Source organism: Erythrolamprus reginae, chromosome Z (genome assembly GCF_031021105.1).
Source record: "Erythrolamprus reginae isolate rEryReg1 chromosome Z, rEryReg1.hap1, whole genome shotgun sequence".
In the NCBI taxonomy this organism is placed as follows: domain Eukaryota; kingdom Metazoa; phylum Chordata; class Lepidosauria; order Squamata; family Dipsadidae; genus Erythrolamprus; species Erythrolamprus reginae.
The window spans coordinates 103661440-103689299 of record NC_091963.1 but is presented as its reverse complement, the minus strand read 5'-3'; the positions used below and the strand labels follow the sequence as shown (position 1 = coordinate 103689299).

The 27860-nt window shown below is 40.8% G+C and overlaps 1 protein-coding gene across 8 annotated transcripts in view; it reads left to right on the top strand.

The window, feature by feature from the left end:
• The window catches only part of FBXL20 (F-box and leucine rich repeat protein 20), a 72543-nt gene that overhangs the window by 41465 nt on the left and 3218 nt on the right, over positions 1 to 27860 (top strand). For 6 of the 8 annotated variants that reach the window (XM_070728983.1, XM_070728987.1, XM_070728989.1 and 3 more), the window contains 9 exons: positions 1316 to 1384; positions 2182 to 2277; positions 2936 to 3062; positions 5992 to 6066; positions 11877 to 12007; positions 16803 to 16863; positions 19346 to 19390; positions 25893 to 25949; positions 26751 to 26963. In XM_070728983.1, coding sequence (XP_070585084.1) covers positions 1316 to 1384; positions 2182 to 2277; positions 2936 to 3062; positions 5992 to 6066; positions 11877 to 12007; positions 16803 to 16863; positions 19346 to 19390; positions 25893 to 25949; positions 26751 to 26963 — 874 coding nt within the window. The remainder of the gene's footprint in view (positions 1 to 1315; positions 1385 to 2181; positions 2278 to 2935; positions 3063 to 5991; positions 6067 to 11876; positions 12008 to 16802; positions 16864 to 19345; positions 19391 to 25892; positions 25950 to 26750; positions 26964 to 27860) is intronic. The other 2 variants (XM_070728986.1, XM_070728985.1) reach the window with 1 other exon arrangement.

Below are 27860 nucleotides of genomic sequence, written 5' to 3'. Positions count from 1 at the left end.
AAGTGGGCGATGGCTGGGAGCCACCGAAAATCCCTGCCCCTAGTTCTCTCTCATTTCGGCGGCTCCCAGCCATCACCCACTTGATGGAGCCTGACACCTCCCCCCCAATGCTTCAGGATCCCGGCCGGCTGCTTCAAGCAGGTGGTGGGAGGGAGGAGGAGGCGGGGAGGGCTCTGAGTCAGAACCCTGCCCGCCTCCCCCTCCCGCCCACAGTCCGCTTGAAGCTGCCAGCCGGGATCCTGGATAGACGGACGGCAGAACCTGCCTCCCCGCCCCTCTGGCCCGGTGTGAGGCGAAGCGCTGGAGGGGAGGTCAGGCTCTGGATCTGGAGTTGCCCCTCCTGCCCCCAAACCGAGTTGGCAGCTTGAGCCTCAGAACCCTCCCCCTCACGCCCATCGCGGCGTTCAAGCAAACGGCGAACCTGAACACAGATGTCTGAAAAAGTCCAGGTTCGTGTTCGGTATGCCGAACCCCGCAAAATTCGGGGCGGACCTGAACTATGCAAGTTCGATTCGCCCAACACTAGTTACTAAGTGAAAAATTTGTTAAGTGCCCCATTTTACGATTTTTCTTGCCACATCTGTTAAGTGAATCAATGCCATTATTAATTTAGTAACAAGATGGTTAGTTGAATCTGGTTTCTCCATTGATTTTGCTTGTCAGAAGATCACAAAAGGGGATCACATGACTCCATGACATTGTAGCTGTTGTGACCATGAGGATACTGTAATGGTTATAAGCGAAAAAAGTTACTTTTTTCAGTTCCGTTGTAACTTTGAACGGTCACTGGGAACTGTTGCAAATTGAGGACCACTTGTATAATTTTTGCCTGATACATTTTCAAGTCACTCTTGGTAAGCTATACATTATCTATTATATTGCTTAAATAACTGAAATAAATAAATCAGTCCAGTGATGCTTATCCCAGTAGAGCAGGAGTGAGGAACGCTGGCCCAGGCATTCTGTGAGTTGAAGTTCACAAGTCATAAAGGGATCATCATTCCCCACTTTTGCATTAGAGGTTGGCAGATATATTATTCAGAGGTTATATGATACATAACCACTGAATTCCTACATTTGTGGCATTTAAAAATAGGGGCTCAAGTTTGATACAAATTTTCAATAGAATTGTGTTTCATGGGGGTGGGTGTTTGCTTCTTAAAAAACTGGGTTTTCTCCCTAGATATTGTCAAAATATTACTTAAAGTTTATTTTGCTAGCTTTACTTTTCAGTGCATATGAGATTGTTTAAAAAATCATTGTGATAAAACCTTTCATTAAAAGCCTGAAAGAATGTATGTTTCTTTGCATGAAGGACATTTGCACAAAACTGCAGAAATATTGAAGTGTTGAATCTAAATGGCTGCACCAAGATTACAGATGCGTAAGTGATCTTTGTTTTGTAGTTCTGAATTATTGCATTAGCTCTTTAAAATGTCAGTCTTATAGCACTTAACTGAGAGCAAACGTCATTGGAAATTAGCCTGGTCTGAGGAGATATACAAGATTGCACTATGATTCCTCTCCCCAATGGTCTTCCCTGTCCCCCATCCTCCTGGTCCTTTTTTTTGTTGTTGTTGTTGTTGTTAGTTTGCTTAAATATGATATTTTCATGTATTTGCTCTATTTCTTATTTCATGATTTTAAAAGGATGTTGGAATGGGATTAGAATAGATTAGTGGTGGGGCTCATTTTAATCTCTTTACCGGTACCCCCATCCAGCCATTCACCCATTCTTTCTCTTTGCAATCTCTCCATATTTTACTTCCCTATCAATTCTCAAGTCTGTCATCAAGCCTATCATGCCTGCCTTCCTCTTGATACAGTTCTCCCCTTCCACAAACCACTCTCAACATTCAAAACCTTCCAAAAAGTTCCTTCCGCCAAACTCCTCTAGTGCGCCAACATTTGCATATACACACACTACTACCATCTTCATCCTTTCATATCTCAACTCCGTTTAGTGTCATCTCCTATATGTAAATTTCCAGTGTTTCCAACCATTTCTATTTTTATTTCTTATCACAAGAAAATAATTGAAGAAGGTAAGAAGGAATAGTGGCATAATATATTAATTGCGAGAATTAGCTATTGTCATCCATCTGAAAATGACTCCAATGCTTTTTCCTACTTTTTAAAATAAAAACAAAATGAACCTGTGGATATTCTATTTTCTTCCAGTACATGTACTAGCCTTAGTAAATTTTGCTCAAAGTTACGGCATCTTGATCTAGCTTCCTGCACATCAATAACCATCCTGTCACTGAAAGCATTGAGGTGAGTGTTCAGATTGTTTATAAAACTAACCACCTAAGCTAGGTTAATAAAAGTAGACTCATAGTGATTGTCTCTGATTTAAATATGTCAGATGCCTTTGTAATGCGTTTATTCTCTTCCCTGTCCAAAAGACTAATAGTAATGCAGTTGGCACAGTTTATAACTTGGAGGAATAAATGTGGTTCTTTTGTAATCAGTGTAGCTCATGAGATTCAGATAAGCGGAACACATGATGACTTTTTGCATGCCAGTAAATGGGTTTCTGATCCCAGAACAGTCTAAGTTTTGGATTTTGGACAAACCTTTCAGCAGCCATGATCAACAAGATTTATATTGGAAATGTTACAAGAAGTATGCAAACTGAGAATTATGAGTCAAATCAGAGATGTTCTGTTATCTCAGATCCCTAACAAGGATGCAAAAAGAGACCAATCCCTTTTCTCCAACTCTATTTCTATAGCTATTCTGTTTGTTCCAGCTATAGCTTTCAATTGGATTGTCTATTAAGGCTGTATTAGAGAAGAAAACTGTTAACAGTTTAGAACAATAAACGTAAACAAGGGTTAACCTACCTTGGTTCCTGAAGCAAGATGTTTATCTTTAGAGTTAATATATACACCTGCATTTTCTTTCTTTGTTCATCCCTTTTCCCCTTCAGTGAGGGGTGCCCTCTACTAGAGCAACTCAATATCTCGTGGTGTGACCAAGTGACAAAAGATGGCATCCAAAATTTGGTGAGAGGCTGTGGTGGACTCAAAGCTCTGTTTCTTAAAGGCTGTACACAGGTACTGTACAAGTCTCCACAGAAAGTTCAGTAGTCTAGAAAGATGAATTTGGATTGGCTGGATTTGTTCAGAAAGTTCAGTAGTTTGGAAAGCTGGATTGGCTGATTTGTTTCATGCAGTGTCTCATGACACACATATGAGACATTGAAAATTGGATAAAGAATAATTCTAAAGAAACAAGATTATTCATCTAGTTATTATTTTGTCTGTCATCTCGGACTACCCATAATTTGCATAATTTGTTCTTTAAATCAGAACATTAGAGGTAGTTCCTTGAGTTGCAACTCTAATTGGGACCAAGTGAAATGGGCCTAAAGCGCAACATCATTTGACAGCATTTGGTTAGCAACAGCAATCCCAGCATTCCCTGTTGCCATCTTTAAGCAAGGATTGCACATCATTAAGCAGGGATTGCAACTTGCAATTTCCTACCAGTTTCAAACATGCAAATTTGATGAAATCGGCAGGAAGTTAAAGTCCCAGTCGCCACAAGCCTTTCCTCAGACAGTCTAGAAAGAGGCCAGAGGACAGATAAATGTTATGCAATGTGGCCAGGAAAAAGGGTTTTTGTGGCACAAGTGTAGTTGTTGGGGAAATGCTGTGATGGCATATGATTTTGGGCAGATGGGGGTACTGCAGACTGTGACCAGGTCCAAAGACAGGTACTGCAGGGTCTATGATAACTCACTGCACCAATTCACCACCGCCAACTTGCCATGGCTAACTCACTGGAGCCAACTCGCCATGGAACTGTAGCTAACTTGCCATGGAACAACTGACCATACCCAACTTGCTGCAGGACAACTTGCCACAGCATAAGAGTTATACTAATATCAAATAAATAGTGGAATAGAATCATTACAGAAAGGATGCCAAAGGAGAGACATATATGAAATATAAATTACACAAGTTGAAATAATTTTAATAATTTTAAATAGCTACATTGAATTGTTGAATTGTCCCACATCAAGTTCCCTGGCCATGGCGAGTTGTCCCATTCTCTCTACTGCAGCATTGGGGGTGGGGGGAGATGCTGGGCCCATTGCAAGCTGGTATAAAAGAAGAGCAAGGAAAGTTGGTGCTGCATGCAGGTGTTCTACAGTAGGTGAGCCCCGGGATCTTATACAGGCTCTCAAAGAAAAAGTGGCAGGAGCAGTTTGCAACCTTCCCTGTTAATGGCTCCCCCATTCACTTTGCCTTGTGAGAAGCAGGCAGGGAAAGGCATAAATAGTGCAGGACATTGGAACTATTGTATTTATTCAATTTTTATGCCGCCCTTCTCCTTAAACTCAGGGCGGCTTATAACATGTTAGCACATTGTAGTTACAATCCAATTGCCAAACGCCTGAATCTTGATCAGGTGACTGCAGGGACACTGACTGCTGCAACTTTGCAGATCAGTTGTAAGTTCCCCCATCCCATTTTGTTCAGTTCCATAATATTTTTGAATAAATGGTTGTAACTCAAGAAATACATTATTGCAAAAATAATGTGTGCATTTTTTTGCTTTGTGGAAAACATCTTTGTTTTCCTTTGGAAATAAAAGAAATGTGACTTGAAGTCCTTAATAATGAAATCCTGCACTATTTTTAAGAAACAAATTTTGGATAACATTTATTGTTACACCCTTATGGCGTAGATGGGAAATTTAATTGCAGCCAGAGATCATACATATTTGGTGCTTGTATAATATTGATGATCTTTATTCAGCGATCACAATTAGGACTGGCAACTCAATAACTAGATAACATTAGTAAGTGGGAAATCATATGATTGTGTTTGGTTCTTACTATTTTATTATAAGTTTCCTTTTTACCCATTCCCTGCCTTTTGAAATGTTCACTCTGGTACTGGGATAATCTGGAAAAAGGAAATTAATATTTATATTTATAGTCATTGAAGAGGAAGGGATTACAAATAGTCATAAAACCATTTGTTTTGTGGCTGTTTGACATTAAAACACTGGTTACTTTGACTTTTGATCATTTTTCACACTTACAACCATTGCAATATCCCCTGAATCCTACATGATAAAAATTTAGATGCTTTATTTATGATAGTTGCAGTGAGCTGAGATCATGTGATCATCTTTTGCAACCTTCTGACAATCAAAGTCAATGGGGAAGTCAATTTCATTTAACAATTGTATTACTAACTTAACGATTGCAGTGGTTCACTTAACAACTGTGGCAAAAAAAAGTCATAAAATGGGGCAAAACCCATTTAACAACTCTCTTGCTTAACAGTAGTAATTTTGGGCTCAACTATAGTTATAAGAGAGTAAACAGGCACATAATGAGGAATGAAATGGGCACGTAATTGAATTTTTTATGTACACTGAGAGCATATGCATCAAAGATAAATTCCTTGTATGCCCAATCATATTTGGCCAATAAAAATTCTATTCTTATATATGGCAGCATCAGTTATTTGTTAGACGCACCCAGGATTACGGGTACTAGATATTCCTTTCAATGTGTATTCCCATAATAGTGAGCATGTTATAGAGAGACGCTGTAAAAGTTGCATCTTCACAAAGTTATTTTTTCAGAACTGCTGTAAGTTTTGACAAGTTGATGCACAAATGAGTGAGATTTACCCATATTTATTTTCAGCAACATATACTCAACATTCAAAAACTGCAGGAGGCAGAACAATTAATTAATCATATAACAACATTTGCAGTTTCTTATGGGATCAGTTGCTTTTTTTAAAAGGAGGATAGTGAAAGAAAAAAATATTTTGTGTTTTATTGAAATATATCACCAAATTTCTGGGTTTTGTTGTGAATTGCAACATTGCTATCTTAGTGAGGCAGGAATAAGAAAAGCATGATTGACTGAATATTGCCCACTCATGCTAGAAGTCAAAAGTACAATGAAGAGACCTAGGAAATTGTCTACTTTCTCTATTTCTGTCTTTCTCTTAGCTGGAAGATGAAGCTCTTAAATACATTGGTGCAAACTGTCCCGAATTAGTGACTCTGAATTTGCAAACATGCTTGGTAAGAGGTTGGCCTTTATAAACCCAATCTTTTCTCCTTTCTTATACTATGGCAGTTTTGTTAATTACCTATTCCATATCATATTTTATGTCTTATGTTATCAGTATTGGCTTAGCAGAATGTCTATTTATTCCATAGTAAATAAAACTTGGAGTATAAGAAAATGAAAAAAATATGGCTTCTATAAGGAACAAGAGCTTGATAAAATAATGGTGGACAGGGGAAAAAATGACAGCCAAAGCATATAACTATTTCCTGAGATTTAAAATGGAAGAAAAAACTGTTAAAGAAACCATGATAGCCTGGACAAAGAATTTCAGTTATTATATTGAATTAGAATATTGGCAAAACCTATGGCAAAAAACCTTTAAATTACCGTATATACTCGAGTATAAGCCGACCCGAGTATAAGCCGAGGCACCAATTTTTGCCACAAAAACTGGGAAAACGTATTGACCCGAGTATAAGCCGAGATTAGAAAATGCAGTGGCTACTGGTAACTTATAAAAATGGAAAACAATAAAATTACATTAATTGAGACATGTTTTAGAATATTTATTTTAAAGAAAACCAGTAAACTAGCTCTGTAAATTTAAAAGAGGGTAAACAAATTAACAATATTAACAATAAATTAAAAAGTAAAAAAAGTAGCTCGATCAGCAACAAAGCTAAAACCTAAGAGTTAAAATCCTTCAAAACTGGATTCCTTCTCATCATTAATTGGATTTACATTATTGTTCTGTTTTTATATATGCTGTGAGCCACCCTGAGTCCTTGGAGAGGGATGGCATACAAATCCAATTAAATAAATAAACAAACAAACAAACAAATAAGTGTATCCAAAGAAGAGCTTCAGCATTAGCTGCTGTGAGGTTATCAGCATAGAAAACCAAATAGATAGATAGATAGATAGATAGATAGATAGATAGATAGATAGATAGATAGATAGATAGAAAGATAGACAGACAGACAGACAGACAGACAGACAGACAGACAGATAGAAAAATAGATAGATAGATAGATAGATAGATAGATAGATAGATAGAAAAATAGATAGATAGAAAGATAGACAGATAGAAAAAGAATTCCTGTCTAGCTCTGCCTCATAACACATTATTAGATCCTATCCAAGCAAGGACAGCAACTACCACAAAATACCATTTTTTAAACAGTTTAAATCCTTTCAAAGGAGGGGGAGGAGAATCTGACAGCAGGGGGCCTTTTAAATCCAACTAAGGGCAATGCAGAGAGAGCAAGGAATAGTTACTGTAAACCTGTTGACAAATACACACAGGGAATAAAAAAAAAAGCCTCTGGGTTTCAGCAAGAGGTAGCTGGGTTTTTTCACGGGGGGGGGGGGAGGGGGGGCATGCACACACACACACACACACACACGACCTCACCGGCTTCCCATTGCTTTTTTCCCCTCTCGGTTGGAGCAAATGGCTGCCTCCTTTGCTTGAGCCAGGGAGAGGAACTATGGCGTGCGAGAGGAGACAAAAGCTGGTGCCTCCTCGCTCTGGCTCAAGCAATGGCGCCCTCGTGTGGTGACTTTGTCAATGACCCGAGTATAAGCCGAGGTTGTGTTTTTCAGCCCATTTTTTGGGCTGAAAAACTCGGCTTATACTCGAGTATATACGGTAACAATGGCAACGTATAAAGAAAAGTTATACAGAATGTTCTGTCATTGGCATTTATTGCTAGCTAGACTGACCAAAATGTTTCCAAATCATTTATAGAATGTTGGAAGTGCAGGACACAATCAAGGTACAATCTTCCATATGTGATGGTCGTGTCCAGAAGCCAAGATGTACAATTAAAATAGGAAAATGGTTAGAAGAAATCACAAGTCAATGAATTGAGTTAAAACCAGAATTATTTTTATTAGGGTTAATAAGAGGAAACTACAGTAAGGAAATTCAATACATTATATTGCATATAACAACTGCGGCCAGAGTTGCATATGCTCAAAACCTGAAACAGAACAGCACGCCCTCCAATGGAATGATAACCAAAAAGGTTTTAGATTGAGCTGAGTTGGACAGACTAACATTGGAATTAAAAGAGAGAGGAGAAATAGAATATTCTCCTTAGTGGGAGCCAGAGTGGTGGTCCAAAAGCCTGAGACACATGGTACAAATGGCTAGAGAATAGGAGTAAATATTGAATAAGTAACGAGGTATACTAAAATTTAATGACAATGTACATAGTTAGAGGAAAAATAAGGAATGTAATTGTTATGTATGAGGGTTAGCGATGCTGGAGTGCTGTAAAGATTGTAAATATGATATAAAATGATAAAATATGTTCAATAAAATATTTTTTTAAATAAAGAAAATGTTTAAAATATGAGCCAGAGGGAATAGGTTGGTCAAAATCTGTACATTATATTATGCTACTTCAGTGATGGCTAACCTTTTCCGAGTGTTCAAAGCGCCTCCCCTAAACCCCCCAAATGCTATGCATGTGCGGCCCGTGTACTTGCACCCTGGGCATGTGCATGCGGCCCATATACGCACCCGCCCCCCCATGCATGTGCACATGGCAGGGACCTGACAACCAGCTGGCCGGCCCAAAACATGCACACATTGGAGCTGAACTAGGGCGAAGGCTCACGTGCCCACATGCAGCACACATGCCTTTGGTTCTCCAGCATGGTCCTAGTTCAATGATTATTTTCATGAATCAGACGGTTGATTTTCTTACCATAATTAGAATAGATATAATTTTTTTGCCACTTTTTTTGTTTAGGATTTGTGCCGACATATTCTGAATTATGAGGATCACTAAGGAATAAATGGATCAAGCCTTAAACACAATAGATTTAGAAATAAAACATAGGATTACTTAATTAACTAATCTTCTGCATGGTTAGGAAGCCTAGTTAACACTGGCATTATTTCTCGATTTCTATTTTTCCCATGACACCCTTCCAGTTTTCTGTCCCATATGATCATTTTATACATATGTCATGTGTGTGAGTGTGTGTGTGTGTGTGTGTAGGATACGGGAGAGTGGCAGATGAAAACATATTGGTTCCAAGAATACTTTTGTGCCATCAGTGGCCACCATAAGTATAACAGATGATTGCAGTCTACTAGTTTGCTTCCAAATGTATCTATTGCCCGGAAAAAGGATAAAGGTAGATTGTGAAATAAAAAGGAGATAGCAGGTGTCTGACATTACTTTTATCTGTGTTTTATCTTTTAAAATTGATTAAATTCTCTAGGACAGCTATTTTGTGAATGGACAAGTTCTCCTAGAAGCCATTTTTTGCAATTCCTATGTGTTCCCAAATTTCAAACAAACCAATTAAATTTCCAAGGTTAAAGATTAATGCTACACTTTCTGAATCTTTTGGTGCTTCACATGCTTTTCTCAGTTACACAAGGAAAACAAATGTGAAAACAACATCTAATTAGAATTATTGGGTAGCAAGGTTTCCACAGCAACCTACTGATTAATAAGTGTGTATGTTTGTGCATGTGTCCATACATATGTAGGCTTATGCAATTTTAAAACAGAAAACTTTTCTTTATAATAATAAGTCCCCCCTTGTAGTTATTTACCTGCCTTGATTCCAAATTCTATCTACAGTGAACCCTCGATCATCGCGAGGGTTCCGTTCCAGGACCCCACGCGATGATCGATTTTTAGCGAAGTAGCGGTGCGGAAGTAAAAACACCATCTGCGCTTGCGCAGATGGTGTTTTTGCTTCCACTGCCGCCCGCCCTTCGCCCGCCCACCCCGTTGCTCGCGCCCGCCCACCCCATTGCTCACGCTGTTGCTGGGGCCGCTTCCCAGCTGGGGAGCCGAGCTAGGGAGTCCCGACCGCCCGCGCGTTGCTGGGGAAAGCGCGCGCGCTTGGGGAATCCCTAGCTCCGCTCCCCAGCTGGGGAGCCGAGCTAGGGAGTCCGGACCGCGCGCGTGTTGCTGGGGAAAGCGCGCGTGCTTGGGGAATCCCTAGCTCCGCTCCCCAGCTGGGGAGCCGAGCTAGGGATTCCCCAAGCGCGCGCGCTTTCCCCAGCAACGCGCGCGCGGTCCGGACTCCCTAGCTCGGCTCCCCAGCTGGGGAGCGAGCTGCGATGTCCCCAAGCGCGCGGGCACCGCCCGCCCGCCCACGCTGTTGCTGGGGCCGCTTCCCAGCTGGGGAGCCGAGCTAGGGAGTCCGGACCGCGCGCGCGTTGCTGGGGAAAGCGCGCGCGCTTGGGGAATCCCTAGCTCCGCTCCCCAGCTGGGAAGCGGAGCTAGGGATTCCCCAAGCGCGCGCGCTTTCCCCAGCAACGCGCGCGCGGTCCGGACTCCCTAGCTCGGCTCCCCAGCTGGGGAGCGAGCTGCGATGTCCCCAAGCGCGCGGGCACCGCCCGCCCGCCCACGCTGTTGCTGGGGCCGCTTCCCAGCTGGGGAGCCGAGCTAGGGAGTCCGGACCGCGCGCGCGTTGCTGGGGAAAGCGCGCGCGCTTGGGGAATCCCTAGCTCCGCTCCCCAGCTGGGAAGCGGAGCTAGGGATTCCCCAAGCGCGCGCGCTTTCCCCAGCAACGCGCGCGCGGTCCGGACTCCCTAGCTCGGCTCCCCAGCTGGGGAGCGAGCTGCGATGTCCCCAAGCGCGCGGGCACCGCCCGCCCGCCCACGCTGTTGCTGGGGCCGCTTCCCAGCTGGGGAGCCGAGCTGGGGTGTCCCCGCGCGTGCCGCCCGCCCGCCCACGCCGTTGCTCGCGCCGCCGCTGGGGTCTTACGGGGGCAAGAGGGGGAAGACCCAGGGAAGCCTCTGCCCGGCGGGGAAACTCCACCATCTACGCATGCGTGGAAGGGCACGCATGCGTAGATGGTGGAGTTTACTTCCGGGTTGAAAACTCGCGAAATAGCCCTTTCGCGATCCTTGAGGACGCGAAACTCGAGGGTTCACTGTATTCCTTCATTACCCTCTTTCTACTAATACATTTAAAAATAGTGTTTTTGTAAGACTTCTTTTCTGGCACTTTTTGTTTTAAAATAATAAATGGGTACTCCATGCCTAAACCCTTCTATCAGCTGTCATTTTCCCTAGCAATTCCTAGTTTGAATTTTGAATTGGGAGATTATAAAATACTCTTTTGGCACAGATGCTTTCATGACCTACTTTCTGATCTCTGACCAATCAATCCAAAAATCACTATTTACTATGTCATTATAATGACAAAGCAAGTCATTTTTTCCATGCTCAGAGTCTGAAATCTTTGCTTGACTCCATTCAATGACTAAGTGTTTCTAAACTCTCAAATTGGCAACTAATTATTCACATTTGTATATAATGAATATCACTTTAAAATCTTCCAAAACTATTGGGACATTGGCATTTAATCTGGTAAATCTACGTATCAGGCTTTCATTTGCCTTGTATATGAACTTTTTTCAAAATTTGTTTGTAGAACAGGCTGGAAAAAAAATCTTTATTTTGAACTATCATGCTTTGTTGGTCTTGTCTTCTTTTTTTTTTCAACAAGTGTTAAAAAAATATAGTCCGTTATTATGTGTGTATAATAAGAGCTGAAAGAGGAAGTATATTTTTTCTTTCAAGAAATGATCATGAACCAGTTTGTGGTGATGCCAAAAATGGAATATTTATCCCAAAAAAGAACTGAGTTGGGGTTATTTTATGCAGTTGGCATTCTGGTTTTTCATAACATAGTTATCAAATAGTCACTCATCCAACTGTTTCACTAGCAAATAGTTTTTAACATTTAATTTTAGAATTTGCAGAGAAATTTGAGCACAGCATCACCCCAATCATGGTTCTTGCTATAAATGACTGACTTTTTCTTTCCTTTTCTAGCAAATAACAGATGATGGCCTCATTACAATATGTAGAGGATGTCACAAGTTGCAATCTCTGTGTGCTTCTGGCTGTTCCAACATAACTGATGCCATCTTGAATGCGTTAGGGCAAAATTGCCCGAAACTTAGGTAAGTATTTTTTTTTCCTTTCTGGTCTCTTAAGATTCACACATATGGACTATGTGCCTGTTTGGAAACTTTTAGAATTTATAGAACTGTTCGATGGATACTCTGTCTTCATATCTAACTTTGTAAGCTCCTGCTGAATCCCTTCAGCTTTGACTATCATTGTGTTTCACGTTCTTTTAGCCATACTTCACCATTATTGAAATACTTTATCTTTAATTTACATTTTCTTTAATCTCAAATCTTCAAAACTCCTTAGGGTTCATCAGTGTTAGAAATATCAGGATTAAGAGTGTACGATATGTTTTTAAATGTAACCATTTCAGACCCACCCACCTACCCCCCAAAAAATTCTGAATGCAAAACATGGGTTTCAAGTACGTAACTAGCTATTTCAAGTATTTTGGGAACATTTTGAGCTCAAAACAAGCTAGAGTTTCCCAGGGCAGGCATATACACAACTACCAATTGTTACTTAACATAAATCATGAGAAAGATACGGTAAATTGTTTTTTTCCAATAAGCTATGGAAATTACCATGTTTAAACTTAAATGCTATAATGTGTGAATAGGTACCACAACTGTCAGAATAAGTCAGTCGGTTTGAACCAGTTGCAGTCCTTACATATAATGAATACTTAGGAAAAAAACATCATTTGTTCCTATCTTCTTGAGCAATTTTCATCCTGTTTCCAATCTTCCCTTCTTAGGAAAGGTAGTGGAAAAGGTGGTTGCCTGGTAGTTTCAGAGGATTCTGGGTGAAACAGACCGCTTTCAGTAAAAGTCTGGTTATGGTACAAAAATTGCATTGATTGTGCTTGTCGATAATCTCTGGCAAGAGCAGGATGGGATAATGCAACCATCTTTTCTCTCTTTGATCTCTCAGTGGCCTCCAATACCGTCAACATGATTATCTTTTTGTGCCAGCTACGGGATTGGAGCTGGGCAGCACAGTATTGTACTGGTTGTTCTTCTTTATTCAAGGCTGATCAAAATTGGTGTTAATAGGAAGTGAAAGATAACACCACAGCCGGCCAAGATCAGCGGGCTGTATTCGGTGAGCTGAATGTGTCGCCACTTGCCTGGGAGGAGAAGAAATTGAGAAATGGGCTCCCTTGCAGCGCCTCCTCTTGCTCTTTTCCTCCCGGGATGTGGCAGTGCATGTGGCTCATTGAATCTGGCCTGCTGATCTCGGGTGGCAATGACTGACCTGATCCTGGCTGGCAATGCTGTGGGCAAGAACTGGCCACGCTGATCCCGCTTCATGGCTGCGCAGTGGCCGGCCACTTCTCAGAGCTCTGGTGCCAGTCATCCTCCCCCCAGGCCCAGGTCAACAGGGCTAGGGCTGACAAGAGTGTGCCACAAACATCTCCAGGCACCTTGTGAGACAGAACATCCAACCCTCGCTGGACCAGCTAATGTGCCAGCTACAGGCTGAAATGAAGAGGCCAAGAGGTATGAGGTGATTGCCCTCCCTACCTCCTGCACCTCTAAAAAAAAGACCTTCCTAAAAATAAGGCCAAGGAAACAGTAGTGATATAGGAGAGAATTACCTTGCTTTATAATTGACTAGTTTGAAAAGTATAAACTAAGGAAATTGTTCATGAGACAGGGGAACCAGAGAATTGGGAAGAACTGTTCCAAATGTTCTGTTTCGTATAAATTGATAGGCAATTGGAAGAGTTGATATACAGATGAAATAGTAAAGGGAGAAAGTTTTACAGTCTCCCTTCCCCCCTACCCCCTTCCTGTGGCTTTTTCAGACACCAGCACTAAATAGCCCACCCAAATATGCTTCCTTTACAGCTAAATGGAAATCTTCAGATGAGAAACAGCAATTCAGTTTCTGGCAATATCAGATCCATCATGTTTCAATCTTCTCTCTTCATTTAAAGAAGTGGTGTTTGCTTCTCTGTTCAGTAACATTGTATCTTGTGGCTATCTCCTCCTTTTTCCTCTTTATTGGAAAATACTTATTTTCTAGTCTACTTACAAAACATTTCATGGAAAGCCTAACACAGTTCTGGCATCTCTTTCATTTTTCTGCTGCCTTCTTTCTATGTTATATTCTTTGAATCCATGATTACTCTTCCAGTTAATCTCACCTCCTTGAAAATAGCTTTTTTTATTGCTGAGACATTGAATGGTCAAGAATAGAATTGTATGTTTCTTTTTCAGTTATTTTTCTTTTTTTTAAATCAACCCCAGTGTTTCACTTAACCCTGGAATTTTATTGCCATCTTCCCACCCACACCCACACCCACCAACTCTAAATACCCCTAGAAAAACTGCTTCATTCTTTATATGGTACTTTTAACCTGAACTGAATGCCTGTTTTACTATGTTTAAAAGTTCATTCCTGGTCTTCTAATGCCTGCCTAAAGGGAAGAGCTTTCCTCACAGTATTCTCCTAATAGATAGTAGCAATCATGTAGGCTTTTTATGAGTTACCAGCTTTGACTCTTGTAGTCTATACTCTTATCAAGAGTGACAGCAGAAGTGGCAACATTTTTCTAGACTAGAGAAAGCTATGTAGGCCTTACTGAAGCAATGTAGGCAGCCACTTAATCTCAAGCCTCCACCTTTACTCAAGATAAAAATGGACTTGAACTTACAGTGAGATGCAGACCTTGGAAGGGCTTTCCTTTCGTTGGTAACCTTATGTCGTTCAGACTCTGTTCTGTATAAGAAGCTTTTATATGCCTAAATGAGAGTGAGAGAACGTATAATAATAAAGCACTGCTTACTTATCTATAACTGCAGTTCTTTCAGTAGTCATCTGCAAATTTACACAATGCACCATGTAACCTTGCTTCATCTCAAATGACCTTAATGTTTCTTCAAGTCTTTTGTATCAGTCTTAGGAACTGAGAGGGTTGTGAGAACAGTGCATAGGAATATAGTACATGTGAGGATGGGCCTCCTTTCAAATTTGTAAGCTCTGGAAGGCTCTGAATGGGGCTAGGTGGAGACACACACACTGTGTGTGTCAAATCACAGAGTACTATTTGAAGAACAACAGTTGCAGGTAAGTAACCAGTTCTTCATTCACAGGACATGTAAGCATGTTATATGTTTAGAATATATCCCATATCTTTGAGGAGAATATATCCCATATCTTTGAGGTGAAAGCATAAAACATTTTTTATGAACTACCGTATTTTTTGGAGTATAAGATGTATGTTTTTACCCCCAAATGAGGGTGAAAGCTTGGGTGCATCTTATACACTGAATGTAGCCCCTCCCATCCTTTGGCCTCTGCCTCCCAGCAATTTACCTCCTTGCAGCAAACAGCACAAGCAATTTATTTTCAGCTTCCCGACTCACAGCTGATTCAGAATACTGCAGGCAGGCCACATGCTAAAACTGAAAGTGAAACTAGCTGCACGGAGGCAAATTGCTGGCAGATAAAGGCAGAGGCAGAATTGTATTTTCTTGTGCTAATGAGACTGCTGAAACTGAATGTAAGGAGGTAAGCAGGGGTAGGCTACTGCCTGGATGGGGAATGCAGTGGAGTAGCAAAAATGGAGCTCCACCCCAGAGCACACAATTTGCACTGAAAGATATTGAAAGAAAATGCAGGGCGTCCTGCATAAGCCACGCCCACAGTATGGTAGTAAAAATTTTGGTAGCTCTTCACTGCAGGTAAGTCAATAACTATAAATGTCTATAGAATGCTCAAATTATTAGACTTATTTTTTAAAGACTGCTTTATTGTTGTAGACAACTTAACACAATGTATAAACTTTTTAAAATAAATGTTTGATCTGAAGAGGCCCAGTGCTATTGTATTTTCCTTTAAATAGCAGAGAATAATTTATACTTCTAGAAAGCCATATCAATTTTAAAGATCTGTAAAAGTATAATTTGAAATGTAACAGATTTAGTATTAAGGCAGCTGAGTTAAACCCTGATTTAGCCATGTTTTAAGTAGATCTACTGTATTTAAATAATTGGAAGGAGTTAGTATGACTACATTTAAGAAAAATTTCTGACATTAATATACTGCCATAATGTACATTTCTCCAATTCTTTGCTATTTCTGAGTCAGACACATATGTACAAAAATACACAGCAAACAGTGTAAATCATCGGTATTGTTTGCTCTTTCGTAAATTGCTGGGAGGCAGAGGCAGAACTTTTCCCCCTTGTTTTCCTCCCCAAAATTAAGGTACATCTTATACTCCGGTGCATCTTATACTCCAAAAAATACGGTATGTCACCCTTCCTTTCTGAAGCTACTTTATTATTCTGAAGTGTGATTCTTCCATAAATTGATTAAGATAATTTTGATTAGATTGGATTGAGAACCTGAACGAAATTAACTTGTTCTAAAAGTTAATGAACCATTGTTGAGAATCAAATGAAGACAGGACAGTGATATATATTGGAGAAATGAGGGGATAGATGACAAAAGGAGTTGGCTAAAAGATGTTTCTTTAGCTAAGAAAGGCAAGCAAGCAGGAATGGAGATTTTTGTTTCTGAAAAAGTTTTAGTACCAGTGCTCGGAAATGTAGTAAAAATATCAAAATTTAAAAATAAGTCATAAAAAAAGAAACAAGTTTCTGAAATTTATACTGTTGTATTTCTTTCTTCTATTAGTGTTCTATTTTTCTTGATATAATTGTTGGTGTCTAAAATCCCATGAAATGGAAGTAGGAAGAATTCAACATCTCCCCTATTTTGGAATAAGGGTTTTAAAAGTATTCCTTATTTCATACTGGCTTTCTGAGATTTCAAAAGTGGATTTTAAATACTAAAATTGTTTGTTGGTACATCAATTTATTTTCCATGCAGGATACTGGAGGTAGCTCGTTGTTCCCAGCTTACAGATGTGGGCTTTACAACTCTGGCTCGGGTAAGCATTCGATGTCAAAGTTGTCTTTTCCATTATAGTTAGTCCTTGACTTACAACCATTCATTTAGTGACTATTTGAAGTAAAATACGTCTGCTTTTCACCTTTACAACCATCGCAACACCCCCATGATCACATGAGCAAAATTCAGATGATAATAATAATTTATTAGTTTTGTACCCCACCCCTCTCTGAGGACTCGGGGCGGATGCTTGGTAACTGACTCCTATTTATGACAATTGCAATCTCCAGAGGTCACGTGATCATGTTTTCTAACCTGATAAGCAAAGTCAATAGGGAAGGCAGATTCACTTAACAACTGTGTTACTAGCTTAATAACAGCAGTAATTCACTTAATGGTGGCAAGAAAGTTGTAAAATGAAGCAAAACATATTTGACAAAGGTTTCACTTAGGAACAGAAATTTTGGGATCGATTGTGGTCATAAGTTAAGGACTACATTTAAATACTTTGTTTACTGTTTATGCCTGTACTTCACAAGTTAACATCTTCTGTTTCAGTATTTCCTTGGGAGCCATTGTGCTCCCCTTTAATGCTGCTCAGGAGCTTTAAGGATGGGAGAAAAAAAGCAGATTCAGAGTCTCACATATCCAAATCGGTAATGCTAGTAGGTCTTGAGCCAAAGTTGGTAGGATTAGTCCTAGTAACAAAGAAGAAAGGGAAGCAAATTAGGGATCACACTTGATATAAAAAAGAATATCATTCTGTTGCCTGTCCTGAAATATTATGAAAACCAGGATATGAAGTCTCAGAATAATAAAAGAGCATGAGAATGAATGAACATAAAGTTTTTACCATTCATGCTTTATCACCAAAATGTTTTCCTGAAAATAAGACTCAGTGTTGTATTTTTTTGCCTCCAAAAGAGGCACCAGGTCTTAGGGGGCGTCTTATTTGCTTACTACATTAGGACCACTGCAGCCAGGCTTCCCACAAACCAAAACCTGTCGTGCCACTGCCTGACTTCTTCTACAGCCACTTGCGGCCAGATGCCACGTGGCACATGATGCTGGTGCCACCACCTTTGGCAGGGTGCTATGTGGTTTGTGCCACATTGCACCAGTTCAATGCTACTCGTGGCAGGCTGCCATGTGTCTCGTGGTGCGCCACAAGTGACAGCAGCATATGACATCCTGCTATAAGCAACAGTACTCTTGCGGTGAGCAGCAGTACTGGTGCAGTGCGCCATATAGTGTCCAGCTGCAAGCGGAGGCATTGGCATGATGAGCCATTGACACAACGGCTTATAAGCAGCTGCAGAAGAATTTGGGTAGCAGCACAACAGATACTGGGGCGTGGGAGCCCTGATGGTGGCCGTCCTAAAGTAAACAGGTGCAGGCCATTCCACCCTCCAGCCCTACCTTAGTTTAATTTTTATGCATGCACCTTGCCCCATCTTGTACAACTAGACAGTGCAACAGAGTGGATAGGGTCTTAAGTAGTGCTTATTTTGGGGTAAGGCTTATATTAGGTACACACAGAAAAATCAAGCTGTGGTTTATTTTCTCAATAGGTCTTATTTTGGGGAAAACACGGTAGTTGATCTAACCAGCCTTCCCTTTTAGAATCCAGACGTGAGTCCAGCGTGCAGGAAAAAACCTAGCTTATGCCAAGATGTGAGAGCTCAGTGGTCATTTCCAGTCCAGTATCTTTTCAAATGATATATCTTAAGGTCTGCTTTTTTGTACAAACATGAAAGATCTGAAAAGATCCAGAATTCTGAGCTTAATTGAATATGTGATTCCAAACATTTTTAAGATGATTGTAGTTTGATAGTATCACAGGTGCTTGATATGACTGAACAGAAAATGCAGCAAGTAAAAATTTGTATTGGTTGTGCATTATCCACCAGTCTAAGTTTAGTGCAAACATTCCGAAACCTTTTCCTCTTTTTTAATTTTTATTCTTTGCATTTTACAAAGAACTTAACTTTCTCTAATCCTGGCCGCCATTGTTCTTGGAATACCGTGCTCATACTTGACCATTGGTTACAATGGTTCAATATGATAGGAATTGAAATGTAATAATGTGAAAAGCAGTGACTAGTAAGACCATAATGCACAGATCACTTTATTAATATAATCCTTTTGAAGTTTAATACCATCTAGTGCTATAAATAAAAATCATTTCATTGAATGAGAACAAATTACTTTGATAACTAGACATTTCCCTAAAATTATATAATCTGTTGTGACTTGGTATTTTTTTACAGTCAAGTCAGAAAGAGGAGCCTGTGTGTGTCCATATTTATTCCTGAACATAATTGGCTTGCCTTAAAATAATTTTAATACATTACATGCATTTGAGTTCTGTGACAAAGTTGGGGTTTTTTTTAACCTTAAGTAAAGGTTGTCCAAATGCTTACCACTGAAATTATTTCCTAGTAGCAAATGAAACTTTTCTGCAATTCCACGACATGTTACTAAAAACAAATTAATCTTTAATTTGTATGTATGTTCTCCAGAATTGTCACGAACTTGAAAAAATGGACTTGGAGGAATGTGTTCAGGTAATTGTATTATTTTCAAGCTATTTTCTAGATTATTTAATTAAAAATAAATTACAATTCACCAAGAACCTGCTTGATTTTAATTAATTAATTAATTAATTAATTAATTAATTAATTAATTAGATTTCTGTGCCGCCCTTCTTGAAGCTTCAGGGCTTGCTTTTAAAGATCAAAGCAAGCACTGAAGCAAAAAAAAAATTGAGTGATAACCTGACTGTGAGGCCACTTTGTAATGATGAAAATAGGGTATTACTAATATATAATGAGTTATTTTCATAGGCCTTTATTGTGCCTAAGAAAACATATTAATGGTTATAATGCCACAAGGTTGAAACAAGTCTCTCAATCACGTTTACTGACTTTATAATGAAATTCAAAATTGGAACCAAGTGCACATGTATCTTATCCCAGCCGCATATAAAATATTATTATTATTATTATTATTATTATTATTATTATTATTATTATTATTATTAATTAGATTTGTATGCCGCCCCTTTTCGAGGACTCGGAGCGGCTCACAACAAGAAACAGTACAAATCCAATACTTAAAACAATTTAAAACCCTTAATATAAAAACAATCATACTTCTCATACAGAACATACATAAAGCGGAAACGGCCCAGGGGAATCAATTTCCCCATGCCTGACAACAGAGGTGGGTTTTGAGAAGTTTACAAAAGGAAAGGAGGGTGGGGGCAGTCCTAATCTCCGGGGGGGAAGTGATTCTAGGGGGTCGGGGCCACCACAGAGAAGGCTCTTCCCCTGGGTCCCGCCAGACGACATTGTTTCGTCAATGGGACCTGGAGAAGGCCAACTCTGTGGGATCTGACTGGTCGCTGGGATTCGTGCGGCAGAAGGCGGTCCCAGAGATAGATACAGTGGTACCTCATGATACGAACCCCTCATCATACGAACTTTTCGAGATACGAACCATGGGTTTGGAATTTTTTTGCCTCTTCTTACGAACTTTTTTCACCTTACGAACCTGCCAAGCCACCACTGAGATTCCCCGGACTTTCGTTGCAAGCCACACACAGGTTTTTGCGATCCTGGGATCCCCTGAGGTTCCCCTCCATGGGAAACCCCACCTCCTGACTTCCGTGTTTTTGCAATGCTGTAGGGAAATCCCAGGAGGGGGGAATCCCAGGATCGCAAAAACGGGCGCTCTGCTGGGCCGAGTAGGGGGGACAAAAACAGGAAGAAAAGACTCATGGAGCTCAAGGGAGGAGAAAGGTGTGGGGGAGATGAGGAGAGTGAAATGGGCAAAAACGGGAGGGAAAGGCTCATGGAGCTCAAGGGAGGAGAAAGGTGTGGGGGAGATGAGGAGAGAGAGGTGGACAAAAACGGGTAGAAAAGACTCATGGAGCTCAAGGGAGGAGAAAGGTGTGGGAGAGATGAGGAGAGAGAGGTGGGCAAAAACGGGAAGAAAAGACTCATGGAGATCAAGGGAGGAGAAAGGTGTGGGGGAGATGAGGAGAGAGAGGTGGACAAAAACGGGAAGAAAAGACTCATGGAGCTCAAGGGAGGAGAAAGGTGTGGGAGAGATGAGGAGAGAGAGGTGGGCAAAAACGGGTAGAAAAGACTCATGGAGCTCAAGGGAGGAGAAAGGTGTGGGAGAGATGAGGAGAGAGAGGTGGACAAAAACGGGTAGAAAAGACTCATGGAGCTCAAGGGAGGAGAAAGGTGTGGGAGAGATGAGGAGAGAGAGGTGGACAAAAACGGGTAGAAAAGACTCATGGAGCTCAAGGGAGGAGAAAGGTGTGGGAGAGATGAGGAGAGAGAGGTGGACAAAAACGGGAAGAAAAGACTCATGGAGCTCAAGGGAGGAGAAAGGTGTGGGGGAGATGAGGAGAGAGAGGTGGACAAAAACGGGTAGAAAAGACTCATGGAGCTCAAGGGAGGAGAAAGGTGTGGGAGAGATGAGGAGAGAGAGGTGGGCAAAAACGGGAAGAAAAGACTCATGGAGCTCAAGGGAGGAGAAAGGTGTGGGGGAGATGAGGAGAGAGAGGTGGAAAAAAACGGGTAGAAAAGACTCATGGAGCTCAAGGGAGGAGAAAGGTGTGGGGGAGATGAGGAGAGAGAGGTGGGCAAAAACGGGAAGAAAAGACTCATGGAGCTCAAGGGAGGAGAAAGGTGTGGGAGAGATGAGGAGAGAGAGGTGGGCAAAAACGGGAGGGAAAGGCTCATGGAGCTCAAGGGAGGAGAAAGGTGTGGGGGAGATGAGGAGAGAGAGGTGGACAAAAACGGGTAGAAAAGACTCATGGAGCTCAAGGGAGGAGAAAGGTGTGGGAGAGATGAGGAGAGAGAGGTGGGCAAAAACGGGAAGAAAAGACTCATGGAGCTCAAGGGAGGAGAAAGGTGTGGGAGAGATGAGGAGAGAGAGGTGGACAAAAACGGGTAGAAAAGACTCATGGAGCTCAAGGGAGGAGAAAGGTGTGGGAGAGATGAGGAGAGAGAGGTGGACAAAAACGGGTAGAAAAGACTCATGGAGCTCAAGGGAGGAGAAAGGTGTGGGAGAGATGAGGAGAGAGAGGTGGACAAAAACGGGAAGAAAAGACTCATGGAGCTCAAGGGAGGAGAAAGGTGTGGGGGAGATGAGGAGAGAGAGGTGGACAAAAACGGGTAGAAAAGACTCATGGAGCTCAAGGGAGGAGAAAGGTGTGGGAGAGATGAGGAGAGAGAGGTGGGCAAAAACGGGAAGAAAAGACTCATGGAGCTCAAGGGAGGAGAAAGGTGTGGGGGAGATGAGGAGAGAGAGGTGGACAAAAACGGGAAGAAAAGACTCATGGAGCTCAAGGGAGGAGAAAGGTGTGGGGGAGATGAGGAGAGAGAGGTGGACAAAAACGGGAAGAAAAGACTCATGGAGCTCAAGGGAGGAGAAAGGTGTGGGAGAGATGAGGAGAGAGAGGTGGGCAAAAACGGGTAGAAAAGACTCATGGAGCTCAAGGGAGGAGAAAGGTGTGGGGGAGATGAGGAGAGAGAGGTGGACAAAAACGGGTAGAAAAGACTCATGGAGCTCAAGGGAGGAGAAAGGTGTGGGGGAGATGAGGAGAGAGAGGTGGACAAAAACGGGAAGAAAAGACTCATGGAGCTCAAGGGAGGAGAAAGGTGTGGGAGAGATGAGGAGAGAGAGGTGGGCAAAAACGGGTAGAAAAGACTCATGGAGCTCAAGGGAGGAGAAAGGTGTGGGGGAGATGAGGAGAGAGAGGTGGGCAAAAACGGGAAGAAAAGACTCATGGAGCTCAAGGGAGGAGAAAGGTGTGGGGGAGATGAGGAGAGAGAGGTGGACAAAAACGGGTAGAAAAGACTCATGGAGCTCAAGGGAGGAGAAAGGTGTGGGGGAGATGAGGAGAGAGAGGTGGACAAAAACGGGAAGAAAAGACTCATGGAGCTCAAGGGAGGAGAAAGGTGTGGGGGAGATGAGGAGAGAGAGGTGGACAAAAACGGGAAGAAAAGACTCATGGAGCTCAAGGGAGGAGAAAGGTGTGGGAGAGATGAGGAGAGAGAGGTGGGCAAAAACGGGAGGGAAAGGCTCATGGAGCTCAAGAGAGGATAAAGGTGTGGGGGAGATGAGGAGAGAGAGGTGGGCAAAAACGGGAAGAAAAGGCTCATGGAGCTCAAGGGAGGAGAAAGGTGTGGGGGAGATGAGGAGAGAGAGGTGGACAAAAACGGGAAGAAAAGACTCATGGAGCTCAAGGGAGGAGAAAGGTGTGGGGGAGATGAGGAGAGAGAGGTGGACAAAAACGGGAAGAAAAGACTCATGGAGCTCAAGGGAGGAGAAAGGTGTGGGAGAGATGAGGAGAGAGAGGTGGGCAAAAACGGGAGGGAAAGGCTCATGGAGCTCAAGAGAGGATAAAGGTGTGGGGGAGATGAGGAGAGAGAGGTGGGCAAAAACGGGAAGAAAAGGCTCATGGAGCTCAAGGGAGAATAAAGGTGTTCACCTCAGCTTTGTCTGGCCGCTGCTTTTTTTTTTTTAAGCCTTAATATTTTGGATTCTCCTAATGGGCTTGCACGCATTATTGGCTTTTCCATTGATTCCTATGGGAAACATTGTTTCATCTTATGAACCTTTCACCTTATGAACCTCGTCCCGGAACCAATTAAGTTCGTAAGACAAGGTATTACTGTATATACAACACATATACTGTATATACAACACAGTATATACACACACACATATATATATATACACACATATATATATATACATATATATATATACATACATACATATATATATGCGACGTTTCGGTGAAATCACATTCACCATCATCAGGCTGAAGTTGTAAGCTTTGTGCTGCTGTAGATATAGTTATATATACAGTATATATAATTAAAGTATAAAAAATGCACGTAATGTTAAACGTTTACAGTTCTGTAGGATTGCATTATTAGCTATCCAAGGTCTCATACAGTCCTTGGGCTGCTGGTTGGATAGGCTTATTCTAATGAGATGCAGCTAATCGACTTTCTCTTTTTGGCCTAAAGCATCTTTCAAAGTGTGCAATAAATTAGGCAGAAAGCTTTTTCACTCTGTCTCATTGGCAGCTTTAAGCAAAAAAGGAAGAATGTATAGTAATACTTGGTCTTACAAACTTAATTGGTTCCTGGAGGAGGTTTGTAAGGTGAAAAGTTTGTAAGATGAAACAGTATTTCCCATAGGAATCAATGGAAAAGCCAATAATGCGTGCAAGCCCATTAGGAAAATCCAAAACATTAAGGCTTTAAAAAAAAAGCGGCAGGCAGACGAAGCTGAGGCGAACGGAGTGGGGGGAGGGACAGCGAAAGGTGGCAAGAGGTGGCAGTCCCAACGAAGCAAGGCAAAAAGAGCCTCTCTTGAGCTCCATGAGTCTTTCCCTCCCGTTTTTGTCCCCCCCCCTTTGCTCATCTCCCCCACACATTTCTCCTCTCTTGAGCTCCATGAGTCTTTCCCTCCCATTTTTGTCCACCCCACTATGCTCATCTCCCCCACAACTTTCTCCTCTCTTGAGCTCCATGAGTCTTTCCCTCCCGTTTTTGTCCCCCCCTCCTCTGCTCATCTCCCCCACAACTTTCTCCTCTCTTGAGCTCCATGAGTCTTTCCCTCCCATTTTTGTCCACCCCACTATACACATTTTCCCCATGCAGTTTGGAAGGGGGTGTTTGTCGCAGGGATTCAAGATTCAAAGCAGCGCTGAAAAAAATGAAGGGAATCCCAGGGAGAGGAGCCTCAGGGAAATCCCAGCAATGCAAGAATGGGCGCTTGGGCTGGCAACGGAATTTTGGAGGCGGGGATTCCCAGGGAAATCCAGCGCTTCAGGGCATCCCAGCATCAGCGGTTCGGGTTCGTAAGATGAAAATAGTTTGGAAGAAGAGGCAAAAAAATCTTAAACACCGGGTTCGTATCATAAAAAGTTCGTATGAAGAGGGGTTCATAAGACGAAGTATCACTGTATATGCAATTTTCTGACATCATGTGTCTCTTCTTTATTAAACATTACCAGAGAGTTGAAGATATATCACAAAGATTAATCTGTTCAGTTGCATACAATTATACAGTGTTCCCTCGATTTTTGCAGGGGATGCGTTCCGAGACTGCCCGCAAAAGTCGAATTTCCGCGAAGTAGAGATGCGGAAGTAAATACACTATTTTTGGCTATGAACAGTATCACAAGCCTTCCCTTAACACTTTAAACCCCTGAATTGCAATTTCCCATTCCCTTAGCAACCATTTAGATGATTACTCACCATGTTTATTTATTAAAGTTTATTTAAAAAATATTTATTAAAGGCAGACGAAAGTTTGGCGATGACATATGACGTCATCAGGTGGGGAAAACCGTGCTATAGGGGGAAAACCCACAAAGTATTTTTTAATTAATATTTTTGAAAAACCGTGGTATAGACTTTTCGCGAAGTTCGAACCCGCGAAAATCGAGGGAACACTGTATTATGAAGATTCACACACATAATAAATAGGAAAAGCATTTGATTACATGATGGGGGGAAAAATAAGAACGAAGAGGAGGAAAAGGTTTTTAAAGTATAGAGGATTGATTTCAATTCTGCATGATCTGGTGATTCTTTTTTTATTTTTAATCAGATTCCTCCATAATTGTCAGAAATAATTAATTTGCGATTGAGTTTATATCTTCTTCAGATTAATGTTCTTTATGATTATTAATTGTAAAGAGACCCAAATTTTAAATCCTATTGAATGTAATCTGAATTGGAAAGACAAATTTTACCTGATTTATGGACATTTTAGCATTATTACTGGCTTAGAAATACAGTACTTTTTATATTAACAAATTTACATTTTGGCTCTTGTCCCCCACTCAAAATTCTCATTGTGGAAATTACCAGAGAATAATTAGTACCTCTCCTAGCAACTTTCCTCTTAAGTTTTATATTGTTCCTGAAAGAAGGCTAACAAAAAATAAGTGAAATAATGTATATGAAACTTTTTCTCAGTACAATGTACAGTTTTAGTTTCAAATATGTCTTTATTTTCTTCCAGATAACAGATAGCACATTAATCCAGCTTTCCATACACTGTCCACTGCTCCAAGTTTTGGTGAGTTATATTTTTCTTTCAGGCTAAACTTTTCCCCAACCCATTTTTTTCATCTGCACTATAGAATTTTAGAATATGAGTCAGAAGGGCCAAGATAATATTTTAGTATATATCTTAGGTAAAGTGCACCTTTAAGAGGCTGAGTTAAATAGCTGAACATAAATACTTTACATACAACCAGATAAAATTTGATATTTCCTAAATGCTGTGAACAGGACTGCAGCCCTGTTAAATGTCAACTTCAGAAGCTTTTATACATTATAAAAGGGTCAAGTATACAATGACTTGACTGCAAAAATCTGAATAGAAGAAAAGGGAAGGCAATGTATATCCTACAAAACATCCTTCTGGAGATTAGTCAGGTATTATAGACCTAGCTGTTCCCCCAGGTGCCTGAGTCTTGTGCTGCTGGTTAATGTAGTTATGATATGTTTATGAATTAGATTGTGTGTGAAATCAAGCTTTTTATTAAACTGTAGTAATGATGTTTTAACTTCTGTAAGCCCTCCATAATCACATTGGAGGTTATTAAGATTGCTTACCAATAATTCAAATAAAAGAATTGCAGAGAGAGGAATTGGCATGCTATCCAATGTATATATGGAATTGGGGTTTTTATTGAAGAAATGAAGATCCATGAGGCCTGTGTATTTTCACCTGAAAGGTTTAACATATCATGGATGATTTCAGCAGAACGGTTTGTAGAGGATAATAAATTAGATTGAAAAATTAGATTGAAAAAAAATCTGCATAGCCAAGCCTTGATTATCACATGTTGCTTTGTTTCCCTTTTAATGGCAGAGTTTATCACACTGTGAGCTGATCACCGATGATGGTATTCGTCATTTAGGCAATGGTGCCTGTGCACATGATCGCCTGGAGGTCATTGAGCTGGATAACTGCCCCTTGATCACAGATGCCTCCTTGGAACACCTCAAGAATTGCCACAGCCTGGAAAGGATAGAACTGTATGACTGCCAACAGATTACCCGAGCTGGAATTAAGAGACTCAGAGTAAGAATACATTTACATCATTTAATAGATTAATATTCAGATAGTTCTAGCTCCTGTACTTTTTAAATTATTTTCTATTCTAGCAATAGCTGCAGCTACTTAAAACATATACTTCAAACTGAAAGTAATGGGTATATGGCATAATATCAGCATAATAGTATTCAGTTTGAACTGGGAAATTATAGATTCAACCCTCCACAGAATGTACTGGAAATTGGGAGTCAGTCATTCTCTCAATCCAGCCTTTCTCGCAGGATATTATGGGATAAAATTAGAGCAAACTTCCATGTAAGCTGCTGAGATAAAGACGGGACATAAATGTGACAAATAAACAATAAATCAAAATTGAAGAGTTGGTTAAGAATGAGATAGAAATTAATTTCCAATGTTACAAAGTATTCATAGGAAACAATGACTATTGGTAACTTTCTATTTAAAAAAATCCTTCAAATAGATAGCTAAAATTGAATTTATCCCATTAGCTCCCTCCTTCTGAGATAATTTGATCTGTTTGTGGGCCTGTCCTGCTTTCTTGAGGGAGTGTTGAATATGCCCAGTAGTAAGATCCTTCTTAGGGCAGAACAGTACTTACACAGTTCATTATTTAAAAGAGTTCAAAACAAGATAATCATTTACACAGTTGAAGCATCTTTAGAACTTAATTGCCTGACCCAAATGTTACTTCTTAGCCTAATGGTGAAATTGCCCTTTAGTTATGCATGTTTGGGGCCCTTCTTCTATTTCTTTTTTATTTCTATTTTATTTTTGTTTTTTATTGTGAAGCAGTGTGTTTCATAAATCATTAAAAAGTAAGATTAAGGGAAGTTCTCTTTATAGAAGCAACCAGATAATAAAGAAAATAATGAAGTAAAAATTACATGCGCACAAAACTGAAGC